The following is a 21,128-nucleotide window of genomic DNA, read 5'->3' on the forward strand; positions in this document are numbered from 1 at the left end:
GTTTAAAATTATGAGAGGCATTGATTTAGGATGAGAAAACAACTGTTTTAATGCAGAGAATGGTGAATGAATGGAATGGGCTGACATTGGCAGGGGTTGAAGCAGATGTAATATTATCATTTAAGAAGCACGTAGGAGGGCACATGGAGAGCGAGGGTTGGATGGATATGGGCCATTTGCAGGAAATTAGGAAATTAGTGGCCATTTGCTGTGTGGCCACTGTGTTGGGTACGGACTTGTTGGGCTGAAGTGCCTTTATCCATGCTGCACAACACTCAGATCTCTTTAAATATTAAGCAGGTTTGAAATACATTCTGCTTTTCCGTGCTTCCACTGATTCTCTTGGACTAGATGTCCTCAACTCACCTCACCCCCAAGTGACCAAGGCTCAGTTGTCAGCTCATTGTTAAGTGTCAGCGCGAAGAACCATTGAGGCTGGGACTTTCTGCCTGTTTCTGCTCCAGGTGTACACACACATCCCAGTAGAGGGCAGCAGAGAGCCAGGATGGGGAGCTCCTTTCTTACGGAAAGCAGAGCATCTCAAGGAAGGTGAACAAACTGATGCAGTCAGCATTTAAGATCAGAACCTGAGGCCTTTTGACTGCATGCCAGTGTGGAGCATTTAAATTCATAGTCAACAACAGATCTCATTGCTTGTCATAGCACCAGTGTTTACTACAACCAAACACACAAGGAATGAGGCAGTACTCACGTGTCATGACCTTGACAGAGATTGGCTGCTTCTGCTGTATAGTTTGAGTGTGGTTGAATCTGGCATAGCAGATATAATCTGCTCGGGTATCCTCTGGTTGAACATTTGAGAAATACAGATCTCCGTTAAGACCCTGTGAAACCCGAGCATCCTGTGTAAACCTTTGCATTGCTGGAATGAAATGCCCAGAATAAAGATTTGAGAACTCAGAAAGCAGCGGAAATATACTTAAGCATTAGCATCAGTGATACAGTAACACACCAAAATCAGTTTCCCTCCTCACGTGTGCAGGAGGAACCTGTTGGATCAACAGGAGACGTAAATAAGGCTGTGAATAATCTTGCACGGTGCTGGTTCAGAATTCCTGTTTCTAGCAACATAATCAGGAGCAGGAATAAACCATCCTCTTCTGCCATTAAACAACAAAATGACTGATCTACGATCTCAATGCCACTGCCCCGCAACGTCTCAATGACCCTTGATTTTCTTCAAGCCTGGAAATTTATTGGCCTCCATTTCCAATGAACATAATACTTAAGTATCTGTGGCCTGCCAGAGATTGGCTGCTTCTGTTGTATAGTTTGAGAGTGGATGAATCTGGCATAGCAGATATAATCCGGTCAGGTGTCTTCTAGTTAAACATTTGAGAAATACAGGTCTCCGTTAATACTCTCTGAGAGAAAAACTCCCTCCACATTTCAGTCATAAGGATTGCCAAACCATGCACTGGGTTCAAGATCTCTCGGCTAGAAGAAATATCCTCACTGCATCTAGCCTGCTAACCTTGATGAAGTTTGCATATTGCCATGAGACCTCCTCTCATTCTTCTAGCATTTAGAGAATGTACAGTACTGTGCAAGTCTGGGACATATATATATGTGCAGATATAGCTAGGGTGCCTAAGAGCTTTGCACAGTACTGTAGTTGTTAACTTGGAATGCAGAGCAAGTTTGTAGATTTGGTGGGAGCAAACAATGTTGAGAATGGCGAGGGTGGAACATCGAGGTAGGGGTGTGGGACAGGTGGCAGAGAAGGAGTGAGAATAGAATGTGGCATGGGTGCAAACTCACCCAGCTCTGAGACTCCAGGCAAGGTCATTTATTCCAAACAATTGGTTTATTGATCTTTACAGAATGACTCTGGTGCTTCCTGCTCCCTCCCCTCTCCCTACTCCCTTCCCACTCTCTGTCCACAATAGAGACCCATATCAGAATCACTCTGATATTCATGAAATTTGTTTTTTTTTTGTAGCAGCAGCAGTACAATGCAATACATAAGATTACTACAGTACTGTGCAAAAGTTTTAGGAACCCTAGCTACATATATGTGCCTAAGACTTTTGCACAGTACTGTAGTCTAAGTCTTCATTCCTCATGTTTAACTTGGTTTGCATTTTTATTATTTCCTATTGGCATTTTAGTGGGAAGATTTAGCCTATTAGGTAATGTCCACTCATCGGTGAACATTGGGGAAGGTGTTTCCGCTCTCTTATTGTCTAACTTTTAGTGTGAAAACATGCACAGATCTGATTAGTTGGCTCAGTTGACCCCCGTTCCCTATGGATGGCAAATTAGTCGAGCTTTTACTGTACTTCGTGTCTGCTCCACTAAGCAAATGCTGTGGGACAGTGTGTTATTATCTCCAATACTGCACCAATGCTTTGAAACAACCTATTATTAAATTTGACACTAAGTAATGCAGTGAGAAACTGTCCTAATACATTCTGCACTGCACACAGGTCACAAGAAAATGCAAAAAGAACTCTAAATCCTGAATGCTTGGGAACATTATGCTGCGATCTCCGACATTAGGTTAATGCTTTGGGGCTATCTACTCAGGTGCTGCCTTACCTTCAACATTGCATTCACACTAGCGGTAATGCACAACCATCTCTGAGATGCGAATACTAAGGTATTTGCACTACCACCTCCAGCCCCACTGATGTAACGCATTCCTGACTTCAACACTGAAGCAATACTATAGATCATGAGGTTTTCACTTCTGACTGCCTTTGCTGTGGGATGTTGCTCCACTCTCTCCATATTGAGCTAATGACACGTTACAACGCTCTGGTACCTCTGACATTTTGTGAAAGACTTTACCAGTGAACTGGATCAGTAAATTTGCAGATGACACCAAGATTGGAGGTGTTGTGGACAGCAAGGAAAGCTATCAAAGCTTGCAGCAGGATCTGGACCAGCTGGTAAAATGGGATGAGAGATGGCAGATGGAATTTAACGCAGACCAGTGTGAGGTGTTGCAGCTTGTTTGGACAAACCAGGGTAGGTCTCACACAGTGAGTGGCAGGGCACTGAGGAGTGCAGGAGAACAGAGGAATCTGGGAATACAGAGCAAAGATTCCTCAAGAGTGGCATCACAGGAAGATAGTGTTGTAAAGAAAGCTTTTGGCACATTGGCCTACATAAACCAATGTACTGAGTAGAGGAGGTGGGTTGTTATGTTGAAATTGTAAACGACGCGGGAGAGGCCCAATTAGAAATTGAGATTTTGGTCACCTACCTACAGGAAAGATGAAAATAAGACCGAAAGAGTGCAGAGAAAATTTGCAAGAACATTGCCAGGACTTGAGGATCTGAGTTATACGGAAAGGTTAGGACTTTAAGATTAAGGGATATTTGACAGAGGTATACAAAATTCTAAGGGGTATAGATAGGCTAAATGCAAGCAGACTTTTCCCACTGAGGTTCTGTGAGATTTGAACTAGAAGTCATGGGTTAACGGTGAAAAGTGAAATATTTAAGGCAAACATGAGGGGAAACTTCTTCACTCAGAGGGTGGTGAGAGTGTGGAATGAGCTGCCAGCGCGAGTGGTGGACGTGGGGTCGATTTCAACATTTAAGAGAAATTTGGATAGGTACATACATGGATGGGAGGGTTACGGAGGGCGATGGACGGGATGCAGGTTGATGGGATTAGGCAGATTAATGGTCCGGCATGGACTAGATGGACTGAAGGCCCTGCTTCTGTGCTGTAGTGTTCTATGACTATTCCTTCAACTGGGCCAGTGTTTCGGTAGAATGAGCTAACAGGTCCAACATTGCTCTATTGCTGTGGGACTGAGATAAATTCTCCACCATTGTAGTGATGGAAGAAACACTGTCCTAAAACCTACAACACTACATCTGAGTCATTTATTAAAACACTTCTCCACCTCACAAATATAATATCTTCATTTAGGTCATGCTCTCTTCTCACTGCTGCCATCAGGAAGAAGATAAAGGAGCCCCAGGACTCACACCACTATGTTCAGGAACAGTTATTACCCCTCAACCATTAGGCTCTTGAACCAGTGGGGATAACTTCACTCAACTTCACTTGCCCCGTCACTGAACTGTTGCTACAACCTATGGATTCACTTTTAAGGAAGCTTCATCACGTTCTCAACATTTATTGCTTACTTATCATTTTTTTCTCTTTTGTATTTGCCGTTGTCTTTTGCACATCGGCTGTTTGTCTGCCTTGTTGAGTGCATTTTTTCACTGATTCTGTTATGGTTCTCAGATTTACTGAGTATGCCCGTAAGAAAATGAATCTCAGGGTTATACATATATGGTACTTTGAAAATGAAATAAACCTTGAACTTTGAAACTCAAGAGCACCCTATTAATGCCATACCTTCACCAAGATTAACTCTGGAATCTGGAATACACTGGTCGAATATTGGGCTAATATTCTGAACAGTCCACTAATTCAGGTCTATGAGATACAGGGCCAATACAAAATCATGCTCCAGAGTGCAACCTTAATACCACCTTTTGACGATTACACCAAGGTTCTTAGTTGGAAAGAAAATGAAACGTGACCATGAAACAAATAGGAGTTTCATATTATATGAAATATACATCAAAGAAAGGATTGCGTTTTTATAGTGCCATTTTGCACTTATGAAAACTAATTAATCAATACTACTCAGGAATGATTCAGAAACAGCTTCTCCTCTGCTATCCGATTTCTGAATGGACATTGATCCCATTAACACTACCTCACCACTTTTTAAATTTTTATTTTTACATGACTTGTTTAATTTAACTATTATATGTTCAGTATATACTATAACTCGTGCTTTTCCTATTGCATTGTGTGGCTGCCACAAAGACAAGAAATTTCAGGACATCAGCCTGATTCTAATTCTGATACGAGGAGTGTTGAATTGACACTCCAGGGCCCAGTCAGTAATAGAGCTGTGCTGGGAGCAAAGGGCACTGAACTGACAGGTTGGAGTACACGGCTAAAACCGCAGAGCATCGTATTAGTGCTCTGGAACCCTGTTCTAAAACCATGCTAATTCCAAAGGAGACTGATCCAAAAGCCTGGCAGACTGGACACATACACCTTACTCCGTTTCTGATGTTATAGAACACCAGGTTAACTCCCTGAGACAAGGGACTGATTTTGCGCACCATGCTGATAATGTAGGGTCACGTATGCATCTGCATTTCAAAAGCAAAAAGTGCAGAAAAGGGGGAGGAAGAGGAAGGGGAGGGGGAGGAAGGGGGAGGGGAGGGGAGGAAGGGGGAGGGGAGGGGAGGAAGGGGAGGGAGGGGAGGAAGGGGGAGGGAGGGGGAGGGAGGGGGAAGGAGGGGGAGGAGGGGGAAGGAGGGGGGAGGAAGGGGGAAGGAGGGGAAGGAGGGGGAAGGAGGGGGGGAGGAAGGGGAGGAAGTGGAGGGAGGGGGAAGGAGGAGGAGGGAGGGGGAAGGAGGAGGAGGGAGGGGGAAAGGGGAGGAAGGGGAGAGGGGGAAGGAGGGGGAGGGGGAAGGAGGGGGGAGGAAGGGGGAAGGAGGGGGAGGAGGGGGAAGGAAGGGGGAGGAAGGGGGAGGGAGAGGGAGGGAGGGGGAGGGAGGGGGAGGGAGGGGGAAGGAGGGGAAGGAGGGGAAGGAGGGGGAGGAAGGGGGAGGGAGGGGGAGGGAGGGGGAGGGAGGGGGAGGGAGGGGGAACGAGGGGGAGGAGGGGGAACGAGGGGGAACGAGGGGGGAGGGAGGGGGAAGGAGGGGGAGGAAGGGGAGAGGGGGAGGGGGGGCGAGAGGGAGAGGGAGAGGGGTAGGAATAGGGGGAAGGGGGAGAAGGAAGGGAAGAAGGCAAGGAAGTAAATAACTAACAAAATGCCAGGGATACTCCATTCATATTCATCTGATGAAAGGGCATTGGCCATAAAATTGTTTGTTCTCTCCACAGAGAGCGAGTATTGCCAACATTTTCTGTTTCTTATTCTGTAATGTTAACCCCTGGGTCTGATATGCTGGAGAATTATCAGGCTATGTCAGGACCTCAAAGTATTTTACATGCATCAGTGGGCTACTTGACTGCAGGAACCAGTCAAGGTGAATCCTAACCTCCTGCTCCTGCTATCCACTATGATAGCCTGAATGGCAACCTAAGACAACGCGATTGATTTCTCTCTGGCTTCTTGGCCCCTTCACAGCCAGCTGAGCTTCAGCGGTTTGTCTAACTAAAGTAGCTCCGCTCTGCCCCCAAGATGAACCCTGAAGCTTGGCTCCGCACTTACAGTTATCCATCCAGAAGATGATGGGTGGTGGCAGGCCTGACGGAGGGTCACAGTGGAGAACCAGTGAAGCTCCTTCTTGGACCACTTTCGGCTCGATCTTCTCTTTGGCCCACATGGGTGACCCTGGAAAGGGATGCGGGACAGAGAATACCTTAAGAACTGTAAGCCTTTCCTTGTAAACAGTGCAGCAGGATAGTCGGAACACGTGGGAAGCGCTTGTTTCGAGAAAAACAGCAATAGTCCAGAGACAACACTGGGGAGTCAACAAACAATGAATGCACTGCATTCCTGTGTCTACTGTGATCCATATTAGATTAGCTCAAGGAACATCAAAGACCTGGCCCCTGTCCACTGATACCTCAAACAGTAACGCCCATGTTGATTTTCTCAGGCGATGAGAGATTTTGGTGTACTCTGTTTGGGAAACATCGTCTCTACGTTGGGAAGAGGGCCAATCATGGGAACAGGTTTCAACAGTGCCAAGGCAACACTGCTGGTCCAGAAATACAGGGCCTTTAATGAAATACGATTAGACAATGGAGTGAACAGGGTTCCTCAGTCTGAAGCAGGGACACTCCCACAGTCACCCAACCACCCTTCACCCAAACTCATTCGGGTCTTCCCAGAGTGAATGTCCAGAGACAATGAGCTGTTTCTCTAACACTCGTTCTTCATGCTGCTTGTGGAGCTGGACCAGGCCACAACGTAGCCTTCCATTTTCCTCAACCCCTGAAAATGATACTGCGGGAAAGGACAATGGTGTACCATGCTGTTATGGGAATAGGTTCAAAGGAGAAAGTGTTATCTTTCTTGCCCCATTTAGCTCCATTGTGTGCCTTTCCTTTCCCAGAGGCAGTGGAGCAGTGACAGGCAATGTGTGGGGTTAGGTAGAGTGAGGGAAATAGGTTATCAGGGAATAAAACAGAGGAACCAATTCATGCAAGGGTGGAACCAAGTGCCAGCTGCAGTTACCTTCCATCAAGATGAATTTGATGATTAATAAGAGGTCTTTAGTTAGAAAGAAAAAGAAATAAGAAAGTTAAAGAAATGGAATTAAATATTGCATTGGAACAAAAACACTGACAAGATTGAAGGAATTCTATTTGCATAGCACCATGTTGCAACCACGGGATGCTCAAAAGTATCGTAAAAACAGCAGTGTACTTCCTGAACAAGAACTGTGGTGAAGTTGGAGGAACAGAGGCCAATCTGTGCTCAAGCTTCCACAAAAGACAATAAGATTATTAATCAGGTGAATGAGATGCTGTTTAAGTCTTGCTCATTGAGAGATATTTTCTGACCAACGGACTACGCTAGATGGAGCAATGACCACAGAATCTTTATGTCTACCTCAGAATGCAGTGAGGCTTCAGTTTGGAATCTGGATTTTTACCAGTTCTTGGTGAATTAAATGGCAGCTTAATGCCAAATGAAAAACAAAATGAAGTCAGGATATTGTCTTGTTAAGAAATGGCTGCTGTGCTTTCTCCCTTTAATTGAAACCAGATGGCTGATTAGGAAAACTGCTCATGGTTTTTGATGGGAACCCTCCTTCCCTGTTAAGGAGATCTCTCAGGCAGCCATGCAGATGGTGGTGAGGCAAAGGGTTTACTGGTGCTGTGGTGGGGAGCCTCATGTTATGGAGCCAGGTTTGATGTGGCAGCTATGTCAGGACTGGAAATCAAAGTGCCTGAGGGTGGGGGATATTCCTTCACAGAAGCTTTGGTCAGCCCAAGTTGTTGGCAATGGGTGTTATAATACACTGAAATGTCTATGAGGTTTACAGTATATAAAAGTAACACCCCACCGACATCCCCGTAATTTACACAGTCTCGGTATGGTCAATGTAATGTTCTGCTTGCTGAACCAATAATGAAAGTCATTGGCCATGTAGTCATGGTCCAGTTTTTACTGTAAGTAATTGTCTGTCAGGGCATACTATCGACATAATCAAGCACATGAAATCTAATGGGCAAATGGGCCCAGTCCAGTTCTTGATGGGTACGGCTTCAACAGGAAATGATGTCAGCAGTTTGAAAATGGCTTCCCTTCCCTGCATGATTCACCTATTTAAATTAAATGGTAAAAGGGGTCCAATTTCTAGGTGAGTGAGTCTACAAAATGGGTTCAAATCATTTGAATTTCATTCTTGATAGTCACTAGAATTTCAGTAGAATTCGCTGTCTACTACTTAACTAGTTCATCAAATGTTGAACTGTTCCCCTCAACAGAGTATTATGGAAATTAAAGCAGGAATAAGCCTTTCAGCCTCTTGCTGCTGCTTTGTCATTCAGACCATGGCTCAACTCTATCTCACTTAATTTTCTGTCCCTATATCTATCACTTGATTCCCTCAATCTCAGTCTTGTACAGTATATACTCAATGAATGAGACTCTGCAGGCCCTGCAGGTAGAAAATTTCAAAGATTCACTATTCTCTGGGTGAATAAATTTCTTCTCACCTCAGTCCAATACCAATTTTGAAATTGTGACTCTTGGTTCTTGAGACTCCAACAGAGAAACATCTTCTCCCAATCTACCTTGTTCAGCCCTTTAAGAGCTTTGTATGCTTCAAAGACACCACTTCTCAATTTTCCTGAAACCTGGAGAACATTGGTCCCATCTGCTTAATCTCTCCTCAAACAACACACCAGTCATCCCAGGAATCAATCTGGTGAATCTTCACCACACTCCATCCATTGCAAATATATCCACAAATAGATGAGCAGGCCAAACCAGTATACATGAAGTGTAGTGTAGTATCACAGGGCTGCCTGGGATTGAAGAAGGAAGAGTATTCTTTTCTATCGTCGGAACAGTTCAAATCCCAGACACGTCACAGTTGAAAGAGTAGCCTACTTGGGCTCACAAGTCTACTCACCTGCCACCAACAACATCAATCTAGGAGGTGATCAGGATCTGTGCCTATATCCTTTTCACCTCTCTCCCCTTACTCTTTGGAATCTATCCCTTCCTCTCTTTCCAAGTGCTTTTATTTAATCAATGGGTGTTTTATTTAATTCAATCCTGCATGTTATGATGCTCAACTTTCCCTGTCTTCCTCCAGGAAAGACATAACATGTACTTTCAGACTCGACTCCACATCCGCAAGGCACAAACACTGCCATGTTCTCACATGGCTCCAATGTAACACAGAGCATTTTCTCCTTTCTTTTACCCTTTTCAAGAACCAGGGAAATATCAATGCCTGACGTTGGCTATAGCTATGGAATTAGTATGTCTATCCTTGAAGATTCATGCTTACACTTTTGATTCATGAATGAATCCTGGCAAAAGATACACTTCCCCATTATGGGCTCTGATATTCCTTGTTGGCTAACGTACAACATAAAGGAAAGAAGTTGGGTTTCCACTGCGCCTTTGAATCAATGGCTAGAAGGCCTCTTTCTAGGTAGTACATTTTCAGGGCACAGTGCTTCTTTCAAACTGTAAGCATATCATCTTACTTGTTCAAAGCAACACCATACATACAGTTACCAGATACATGAGCAGACATCCTATTTTGTGTTTTTGGGAAAAACTACCAGACAGGAATACAGTGTCCCGAAAAAAAGTGAGAAACATTGACTTCAACATCTCAACTTCTCCATAAATCAGTCTTTAACCAGGACTTATTCTTTCTTACCTGCTAGGATGAGCTAGGTTCCACTACAAGGTGGAGTCCTGCTTAATGTGTACAAGGTTATGGAATATACAATACTATACTGATAATGGTGGAGTATCACAGATGACACCCTGGTCTGATATACAGTGCATGTTGTATCTAAACAAAACAAATTAGCCAGTTACGAAAGTGGTCCTTTAATTTTATTGTCAGCAACAAAACTCTTACGGATCAGATCCTTCCTTGCCACCTTTCAAAAAATTGTGACCCATAGCAACACCATCTCAATGTATTTGTGTATGGAGTAATCTGTCTGGATAATGTGCAATCTAAGCTCTTCACTGTATCTCAGTAGATGTGACAATAGTAAACCAATTACCAGAGATGGTTCTGCCAACCAGAAGTGGGGGGGAGGGGGAGGTGGCAGTCTTGCTATGATTTTTTTAAGTACTGTTTTCAATGCAGGGCCTTACAGTTTAGTGTCTGCTCCATAATGAGTCTCAGAGGCAAATAAAAAACTTGAGGTAGTTGTAAGTTGCATTTACTCACTGGACTGGCGGATGACGATCTTGTTGGAGACAGCTGTACCACGGTCATTTCTTGCCGTACACTGATACTCTCCTTCATAAGCTTCTGCCTTCCCCCCGCCCACAATGTCAATCAACAGAGTCCCGGAGTCGGGCTTCATCATCACACGAGGGTCTTTGTCAATGTTGAAATGGGTTCCATTGCGTGTCCACGAAAACCTACAGAAAACGTTCCAGAAGTAGTGAAAATAAGATTGAGAGATGTAGCTATATCAAAGAATATTTGGGTGACACGGTAGCGTAACACTATTTCAGTGCCGTCAACCCGGGTTCAATTCCACTGTTGTGTGTATGTTCTCCCCATGACTCTGTGGGTCTCCGCTGGGTGCTCACTTTCCTTCCACATTCTAAAGACGGACGGTTTCATAGGTTAATTAGTCACATTGGTGTAACTGGATAGTGTGAGCTCATTGGGCCCGAAGGACCTGTTACCATGCTGCGTCTCTAAATGAAATATTTGCAAGCTGTTGTTAACACGCAGTCCAAAGTTTCATGCTACCTGTCCCGCCCAGGTTACTAACACCTGACTAATGGACAGTCTATACGCATGGGCAAGTGCTTGGGAGACAGACAGGACGGATTCGCTGGCTGCTGCAGGCATCTTATGCTGTGGAGGAACTCGGTTATAGACGCACTTCAGACTCACAAGCTGCTCAGGTTATGAACGGTTCTCAGGAATGGAAGTAGAGTTTAAAAATTTATTTTTCTTTCAGTTGGGAAAATCATAACGTTTCAAATGAGTGTGGGCTTCTGCCTCTGCTCCAGGACTTTGAGGAAAGAAGGGAAGTGCAGAGGAATTTGGTATAGTGTTGTTAATGAAATAGAAGACTATTACACCAATGAGGGGCTACCCAAGGACAAATGCCTTGCTGTGTTATTTTCCCAGATCTTTCCTCCACAACCTGATTGGGCCTGCACCATTCTTCTCATATTACATTCTCGCACTTATATTGTCATACAACATTGGATACCATTTGCCCCATCAAGTCTATTCCTGCACTCAGGGCAATCCATTAATCCAGTGACTCGACATTTCTCCCTCCCTAATGCCAACCAGCAGCTCCTGGTTTTCCCACCTCCTGCCTACACAAGGGGTAATTGACAGTGACCAATTAAATTATTTTTACATCTGTGGGATTTGGGCTATGGGTGAAGGAATCTGGAACATCAAGGGGAACCCAATTACATGAAGAATGTTGAAACTCCACAAAAACAGCAAGGATCAAATCTGGCTTACTAGACTTGTATGTGAACAGGATTATTGCACCTCCCATTTTTCTATACGATATGAATTTCAAGAGACTATTAAGCTATAGGACGATACAGTGGTGCAGCTTATAGACTCGTTGACTGACAGTGCGCGAGATGCAGGTTCAATTCTGACATTCGGTGCTCTCTGCGTGGAGTCTGCATATACTCCCTGTGACATCCAAAAGGCACAGGAGTTGATGATCCAAACGGCCCATAGTATACAGGCGAGCAGTACACTTTGAGGAGAATTAAATGGGTTAGTCTAGGATGAGTGTAGATTACAAGGGTACTTGATAGGCACAGACTGATGGGTCGAGATGGGTCATCCCGTTTCTCTTTATCACGCTATGTCCATACCTGGGAGCTGGGTTCCCTTTGGCTTCACACTGGATTAGGATGTTATCTCTGGGGTCTATGATGTAATCCTTCGGAGACTGGTGGGTGATTGTAGGGGGCTGCGGCACTGGATTGGAAAGCAAAGTGTGTAAGAACATAAACATTGTGACATTCAAGCAAAAGTAGAAAAGTACTGTTAATGTGAAATGTATTGTTCATGCCAATTTGCTACATCATCAAGCATGATCATCCAGGCTGCCTGTAAATTCTGTTCCGGAGATCTGGAGCCAGTCTGAGGGAATTCATGGTTTTGAAACTCAGCACACCCCAATTCCTTGCATGTACCTGAGAGATTGGGGAAGACTGATTTCTTGCTCAGGCAACTGTGGTGGTCACCTCTAATCAAGCCCTTCATTGGCTGGGCATGGCAGAGGGATTCACTGCAATCTGAAATTATGGTTCTGTGTTTGAGGTCTGCATCTACGACTAAATCATAAACATCCTTCATAATTTTGTGAGGTGGCCAAAAGAGATATTCATTCCAAATTCAGTTCATGATTTGGAGATATTTTTAATCAAAGGATAAACATTACAGATAGATGTTATTGCTCAGGCAATTGTGGTGGTCACCTTTGATCAAGCCCTTCATTGGCTGGGCATGGCAGAGGGAGGTACTGCAATCTGGAATTGTGGTTCTGCATTTGAGGCAATAGACGCTGATCATCACTGCAAACTAGCCAAGCGTTCACAATCTTTGGATTTAGCTCCTACCCAGATTCCGGCTGGATGAGGCAAGCTGTGATTGGCTGAACAAGTCTCAGTGGATGGTCGGGCAAGATTCAACAACACAATAATAAATTGTTGAAAGACACTGTTGACATGATCACGGCAAATACAAGACCAATTCGTGCACATGCAATGGGTGCAGCACACGGGAAAGAATGTCACAGCAAACAAACACAGCACTGAAAACTGAGGAGGACACACATTGCAGCTGATATCTTGTGTGCCACAAACTTACGTTCATCCAGGATTTTTGCTATACTCCCCAGAATCACCAATTGAGAGAGAAAATAAAACAGAATTATAAAGAGAGAGAAGAAAAAAAAACAGTTTAAGTAAGAAGTTTCTACATCATTCTGACACTTACAATACACGCAGTTGCTCTAAGTAAGGCCTGGTTCCTGTTGAAATATTAGCTCATAGTGACCTTCACTGATGTACTTGGAAGGATCCTCATTATTTTGTACACTCCTGCCCCAGAATCCAAAAACTCACGATTAAAAAGAAATCAAACTAAAATAGTAGAACCTCCTACAATTAATTGACGAGTTTATGCCACCTGGTATTGACCTGTTCCTCAGGAATGTAGCATGGAATTTCAGTTGTATAGCTCTGTTTGTTTTAGGGCTGGTTAAATCAAAATGTACTTCCTTTGGGTGAAATATGATAATGACCATTTCACAGTGGCCCTGAAATTCGACCTGATGTCAATCATGCTTTTGCATATCCGAAGACACAAGAGACTGCAGTTGCTGGAATCTGGTGCAACACTGCAGGAACTCAGTGAGCCAGGAAGCATCTACTGAGGGAAATAAACAGTTGATGCTTCAGGTTGAGATGCTTGATCCAGTTTGGCTGGAGGGTCCTAACCCAAAACGTCAACTGTCCATTTTCTGACACCGATGCTGCCTGACCAACTGAGTTCCTCTGGCTTGTTGTGTGATGCATTAACATCTGACATGCACTCATTTTGGAGCTTTTAATACTTTTTACTGGCTGTGCTTGACTGGGATCCTTTAGGATGTCTCATTATTTACCTGTTCCACATTCCCGTCACCATCTCCCTCACATGGACCTCACCTCTCGACACCCTGCCCCCAACCTCGTAACCCTTCAGGTCACAAGCATCCAATTTTCCATGTCTCGATCTTCCCCTGCCTTTGACCACTGATCCTGATTATCATTGGACTGATACTTTCTCCCGTTGCTCCAGCTCCAGGGTCAGGGTGCTCCTGATTGATCCATCCCAAGTTCTCCACTCAGGACACAAAGTTGACGACTTGCCCCATACCCCTCCTCAATGCCCCAGCCTACAGTCCTGTACCCTCCCAGGCAACATCTCTAACCACCCATCCACACCCAATCACCTGATTTCCTGAAAATTGTCCCTGCATTGGAAGCCTGTACCTCCATCCCCAGCCTCTCCGCCTTCCACCTCCTCTTCTTTTGTAAAGGTACACAAAGGTTTAGGTCTGCATCTCTCTAGGCTCCCACTGGTCTGCACTCTCTCTCCTCACTTGTCCTGGCCTGTCTTATGAACTGACCACACCAACATCCTCTCCCTGGACAAAGTTAAGCCCACTTTCTCCAAACCACCCCTGACAGCTCATAAACAAATCACCCTCCTCTGTTGTGCCAAGCATTCCAAGATCAGGTACAACAAATGAAACATATATTGTTAAATTCCCTCTAGACCAAGGGTTCCCAACTATTTTTATGCTCTGGACTAATACCACTAAGCAAGGAGTCCGTGGACCTCAGGTTAGGAACCCCTGCTCTAGACCGTCCCGCCACACACACGCAGCACAAAGTAAACTCCCTCTGATCCACTGTTCCATTGAGAACCAACAGCTACAACGGGGGCTGTAGTTCATCCTGAACCCAGAAAACTTCACTCAAAGCCTTTGTTCTGTTGACATCTTAACAAACTTATTTTATAAAGAAAAATAAATCATATATTCACAAAACCAGGACCAGGAAAAAAAAGAAAATCAACTGACAAGCATTAAACAAGAAATAGATTAGATACAGTGCAAGCTCCCTTTTCAGTGACATGCCATGGGTCACCAGTAAAATTCCCTCTGCATTGTCCAATCACACACTTCCAGTGCTGGGTTAAGTACATAGTAAAGTTCCCTCAGTGTCAGAGGGCATGAATTAGATACACAACAACCCACAACACAATTCCAGGATATGGGATAGATACAATTAAAGATCCCTCTGCAATGTCCAACCCAATAGGTATCAGGAAAATGTGGTACAGATACATTAACTTTATCTACACTGATTTGGCTGTAGAAGATAATCATTTTCTACATCGCTTCAAACTGTTAATGAAACTCCATCACTTCCTATTGGCCTGTTAACAAAGGCAAACATTCATTTTTAATGACACTTCACAGCTTCACTTGCCCTTTCTCCCCAACCCCATCCTACGTCTCAGCAGTTGCTCTGTGAGATGACAACATTTGCTCTTGCTTAAGTAGCTAAACATAATGGATTTAGGACAAAAAAAATATTGTTCACTTAGTTGCCTTTTAAATAATTAGCATCATTCATCAAAAAATTATGCACCATACCTCCCACACCTTGGGAAATTGTCTGAACAGCCCTAATGTTAAATGAAGTACAACAGAGCAATAAATCCCCCCCACTTTGTAAATGAGGACAAATTGCAAAGCAAATTAACCCTACCAGATTGTTTTGCACATCAAAGACTTTTACATTTAAACCACAATGGTTTCCCCTTCTGATAAATTCCAATAAATTGGCTGCCCATCTTCGTGACGACTGTCTTTGAATACTGATGAATCTGATACAGGCATTCAGAACGATAATTCTAGACTCGATACAGTTGCTATAGCACAAAACCACATCTAATTTGACAGTGAATTGTTAATCTTACTCGAGGAGGTCAAGAGATTAATCAAATGCGAGATAGAAGGATGTCACACTGATATGGCACAGTTTTCGAAGCAGGGCTGAAGCATATTAATGGAACGGACGCAGGGAGCTGCTGTCTGCATCTTAATTGTGCTGTCGCGTCTACAACAGTCTTCCCTTCACTCCATGGAGTAAGCTTTACCTTCCAATCTGTTAAATTTCAAAAACCTCTGGAAACTATTATACATCAGATGACTGAGGTGCCACTGCTCTTTCGCTGTCCACTCTATGCTATCAGTAATAAGCATTCTGACATGAATGTCACCTGTACTGACCACATCATCCACTGGCTATTCACCAACATTGATGCTGTTCCATCAACATCAAGATGTTCACAGGTTTTATAGAATAATAATAATAGGCATCCGTTAGTCTCATGAGACCATGGATTTGCGCCTTGGAAGGTTTCCAGGGCACAGGCCTGGGCAAGGTTGTATGGAAGACCAGCAGTTGCTCATGCTGCAAGTCTCCCCTCTCCACGCCACCGATGTTGTTGTTGAAGGGCACTAGGACCCACACAGCTTGGCACCGGTGTCGTCGCAGAGCAATGTGTGGTTAAGTGCCTTGCTCAAGGACACACACGCTGCCTCAGCCAAGGCTTGAACTAGCAACCTTCAAATCACTAGACAAACGCCTTAACCACTTGGCCACGCGTATAGAATAAAGGCAAGTATAGAAAACAAACTATTTTGGGTTTTGCTGGACAAGGCCTGAAGGTTCTCTGATGGGGTGGAATGGATGACATTTGATCAGAATCAGAATCAGGTTTACTATCACTGGTGTATGGATTGGATAACATATGATGCTCTTTTAAGTATAATGCAATGTTTTTAAATGTGCAACAGAAACTCCAAAAAGTTTAAATCACTGGCAGTTTTAAAAGAGTTGTCCTCCCCTTCAATATACCCTGAACACTTGAGTGGCATTTTGGAGAGCTGTGAGTTTCGCGTTAGCAAGAAGTAACATCAGCTTTATAATCTGGTATATTGCATTTGATTCTGGTTGCTCTTCATAGCAAGTATGTTGAGGCTACGGAGAGGATTCAGAAGAGGTTTACTGTACCAGTATGCTACCTAGATCAGTTGGCATGTGCTCTAAAGTGAAGTTGGAAACACTAGCATTAGCATCCACTGCTCCAGAGAAGATAAGGGGAGATCTGATCAATGTTGATAAAATTATGAGAGGATTCCAAAGAAGTTTACCAGGAAATGGGAATGAAGGAATATGGACTATCGGTGGACAAAAGGGATTAGGTGTCACTAGCCCAGGAACAGGACCTTCAGCCCACGATGTTGTGTCCAACTAATTAAGCTGATGACACCTAATCCCTCATACCCTCCCAATGGTCCATATCCATCCTTTCTCAGTGTTTTTCTGTGTCTATCCAATAGCTTCTTAAATATCTCTATTGTATTTGCCTCCACACCACCACTCATGACATTTTCCAGGTGTCCATTACTCTCTGTGTAAAAAACAATCTTGCACTCCTTTGAACTCCATCCCTTCTTAAATATATGCCCTTTAGTACTTGACATTTCGACCCTGGGAAAAAGATACCAGTGTCTACATTGTGCTTCTCATAATTTTATAAACTTCGATCAGGTCTCCCCTCAGCATCTGCTGTTCCAGAAAAAATAACCCTCATGTTTCCACCTTCACTTCATAGCACATGCCCTCTAATCCTGGTAAGCCTCTTCTGAATCCTCTCCATAGCCGCAATATACTTCCTACAAAGAAGCAACCAGAATTGAATAATACTCCGGATGCAGCCTAACCAGCTTTATAAAACTAATGTTACTTGATGCTAACTTGAAACTCACAGCCCTCCAAAACCCCACCCGAGTGTCCAGTTTTAATATGGATATTTTGGATGGCAAGCTACACAACTACTAAAGCTGCGACCTCATAGTTTCAGTGACCAACTTTAATTCTAACCTGATGAAGGTTCTTCGTCTGAAATGTCAACCGTTCATTCCTTTCCATTGGTGCTACCTGATCTGCTGAGTTCCTTCAGCATTTTGTGTATGTTACTCTGGATTTCCAGCATCTGCAGAATCTTGTGTGTCATCGTTCAATCCTGTCTTCTGGTACTATCTGTGTTGAGTTCGCATCTGTTCCCTTTGGTCCCCTCCACCCCTCCCAACCAAGTGTTCCAATTTCCCCTCACATCCCAAAAACGTGCAGGTTACAAAGTACAAAGTAACTGCATTACTAAAGTACGTATATGTCACCATACACCACTCTAAGTTTAATTGTACTGAAGAACAAAGAAATATAATAGGTCAATGAAGAACTACATACACAGACTGACAAACAACCAATGTGCAAAAGACTAACTGCAAATATAAACAAATAAATAAATAATACTGCGAACTTGAAAGTGTGTTCACAGTTTGTGGAATCAGTTCAATGTTGAGGTTAAGTGAATCGGTCACTACAAATTGTCCCAAATGCGTAGGTGAGTGGTAGAACTGGCAGGGAGTTGATGGGAATAAAATACTTTTGGTGTAAATTAGTGATGAGTGGTTAGTGTGACTCAGCAAGCCAAAGGTTCTGCTTCTGTACCGTCTGGTTCTATTCCACTTGGAGAGTCTAAATGAAGGCTGCAAAGTTATCACTGCCCAGTATGAGCAGCTGTGGCATCTGAGTTCAGCTGTGAATGCCTGATGATCAGGTCCGGAGACCTGAAGGGAGATTTTTCTGCCCGCGCTGCATGACCATGAAGGCTTATAATTCTCATGGGCTAATTAAATGTTGACCATGGATTTAACATGAAGTGCTTCTGAGGAAGGCTGTGTCAGGCGCTGCCCCATTCAATTTAAAAATGCACAATTAGGTCTTCAAACTTATGCCCACAAAAGGGTGTGAAAAGAGCAAATCGATGGTGTAACACACAAAATGCTGGAGCAAAACAGCAGTTCAGGCAGATCTATAGAGGGGAATGAACAAGAGATGTTTCGGACTGAGACTGTTCATCAGGACTTGAGCACGTTGATGCTGTGTAGGGAGGGCAAACAAGGGAACATGCAGCTGATTCTTTCAAGAATGGGATAAGTAATACTGAGGAGGACAAGAGCTGATAAATTCAATGTTAAGTAAGTACAGAGGCAATGAGAGAAAGCAAGAAATAAGGAAAGAGTTTGACTGCGAAACAAAACACAAGTAAAAGTTAAAAGAAAGTACAATTTGACCTTTTAATTAATCCATACCACCTGATGGGAACATTTATGGTACAAAAGTTTGATTGCTAGAGACTCAAACTGTAAGGGTACCTATGCTGATATTGACCAGATTTAACTTTCCGCGGTGGGTTTAATGGAAAGTCAACAGAGCTTCATGAAAATCCCAGTAAGGTCTTTTGCATTTCTGACAGTGGAGCAATGCAAATTGGTCAGCAGCTTGAGGGAGTTGCCACAAACAGTGGGCCAGCCTGCTGCTTCCTGAAGCTTTGTCGTTCAGTGTGGCAGCATTATCTGGGCAAGGCTGCTTTGAGCCACAAGACCATGGAGGCTCAGTTGCAGATGGAATGGATTTTCACTTACGATCAAGAGGCACTTCCAGTGCAGCACCCAGATGGACCAGAAGGAGAACGATTGCAGCACCACTGCTTCTTCCACTTGACTTCATCCCTGGCATTTTTCAGACTCGGCACACAGGACTGCTGGAACGCTATTCCGTTTTGACTCTGGAATCTGCCAAATCTAAAAGGAGGAGAATCAAATGATTAACAAAATATTTTGGTTTGGCTTCAAGATGTTACTGTCACATTAAAATTCTATCAATGGCAAAATGAAAGAGGCAACATCCTTGAAGAAAGAAGTGGAGTTAACTTTTGAGGTTTCAACAAGAACAGAAGAAAATAAGAGCAGGAGCGGGTCACCTGTCCCAGTCATTTAAAACAATAATGGCCGATCTAGCCCAGACCACAATATCTCCTCTGTGCCAGGTCCCCATATCCTCCATGAACTTTTAAAAAGTTATATACTTCCACCAACAATACTTCTATTTATCCAGTCTCTGCATCTTTGTGGAATAGAGAACAAGAGATTTACCAGCCTTTTCAAGTTAGGTAATTTCTATCAACATCAGATTTAAATGGCTGACTCTTATCTTGAAATATGACCACTTGAGACTGTCATACTGGTGAAAAAAGTTTGTGTTAAAGAATAATTACATCAAGAAGAAAAGGGCCTACCATACCTTCATTAGTAGAGACTAAACCAGTGAACTTCATGCTTAAATATACCAACTTCATTACAAAATGGAAACCACAATTTCCTGCGGCCGTGGTAGATCACTGCACGATTGGAGGTGCCTTCTAACAATTGATGAAGTAAGCACAACTCCAGGGTATGTAAAGCTTTACAGACTGAGGTGAGATTGCTAATGCAATATAGATGTCAGTCACTTACACATACCAACTCCCAAACAGAGCAATGTGATGCGTAAATGACATTAATGGGCTCACCTGAGGGATAAATATGGTAAAAAAAACACTCCCACTTATAGTCTGTGGCACCTTTAACATCACACTGAGAGAGCAGTTAAGACTTTGAAGGAAGTCTCAGCTGAAACAAGACACCTCTGACACAGAATCACGTCGTTGGTGGTGCTCCAAAGATTTGACTTTGATTTTGTGCTCGACTTTCTGGGGTGGGTTGGACCACAATATCCACTGATCCAACAATAAGACATCATCCAACTAAGTAATAGCTAACACAAGCAATGCATAAGCCAGTGGCTTTGTACCAAAACAAAATACGAACGCCTCATGACAACTGCCTTTCTCAAACTCAGCAACAACTTGAATCAATATTTCATTTCCTCCATCAAAAAAGATCCAGCACAGCACAGAAAGCCTCATATTTAGATGCTTATGGATCTGGCCCTGTATCTATAATATGCTGCTCTGTTCACTGTGACAGAAACACAGGATAATGCCTGTGTGGAATACCTGATCTATCCCTTTACAAAGTCCCTGGGCATTGGAAGGGAAATATTTCCTTAAAGTGACAAGACAAATTTATATCGGACCAACTTATCCAATTGAGACAAATGCTTTTGAAGAGAAAGTTCCTTCCTTCTATTTTAACTTAGAATAGTTAACGTTAATCACTAGCCCTGCCAGTCTCTGAAATAGAACTTGAAGTTAACAATCTGTGATTGCATCCCTGAGTCACAAGATTAAAGAGTAACTGAGTCAGGGAATGATCAAAATTGTAGGGGACACAGCAAGATAAATCCAAAGGTCACACCTGCCTATTACTCTAACAGAGTGAGTAGATGGCAAGGGGGACAATTGAGGTGGGCAGTGGGGGTTTGGAACATTTAACGTGACAAAGGCAAAATCAGAACAGCAGTGAAAAA

The 21,128-nt window shown here is 43.5% G+C and overlaps 1 protein-coding gene across 11 annotated transcripts in view; it reads right to left on the bottom strand.

The window, feature by feature from the left end:
- The window catches only part of nrcama (neuronal cell adhesion molecule a), a 257,866-nt gene that overhangs the window by 106,062 nt on the left and 130,676 nt on the right, over nucleotides 1–21,128 (bottom strand). For 6 of the 11 annotated variants that reach the window (XM_063058232.1, XM_063058226.1, XM_063058231.1 and 3 more), the window contains exons 3-8: nucleotides 19,304–19,462; nucleotides 13,057–13,074; nucleotides 12,057–12,162; nucleotides 10,411–10,607; nucleotides 6,237–6,359; nucleotides 713–883 (exon numbers count right to left, since the gene is read on the bottom strand). In XM_063058232.1, the coding sequence (XP_062914302.1) occupies nucleotides 713–883; nucleotides 6,237–6,359; nucleotides 10,411–10,607; nucleotides 12,057–12,162; nucleotides 13,057–13,074; nucleotides 19,304–19,397 (709 nt within the window). In that variant the 5' untranslated portion in view covers nucleotides 19,398–19,462. The remainder of the gene's footprint in view (nucleotides 1–712; nucleotides 884–6,236; nucleotides 6,360–10,410; nucleotides 10,608–12,056; nucleotides 12,163–13,056; nucleotides 13,075–19,303; nucleotides 19,463–21,128) is intronic. The other 5 variants (XM_063058228.1, XM_063058227.1, XM_063058233.1 and 2 more) reach the window with 1 other exon arrangement.

The sequence above is a fragment of the Mobula hypostoma genome, chromosome 9 (assembly GCF_963921235.1).
Source record: "Mobula hypostoma chromosome 9, sMobHyp1.1, whole genome shotgun sequence".
Taxonomy (NCBI): domain Eukaryota; kingdom Metazoa; phylum Chordata; class Chondrichthyes; order Myliobatiformes; family Myliobatidae; genus Mobula; species Mobula hypostoma.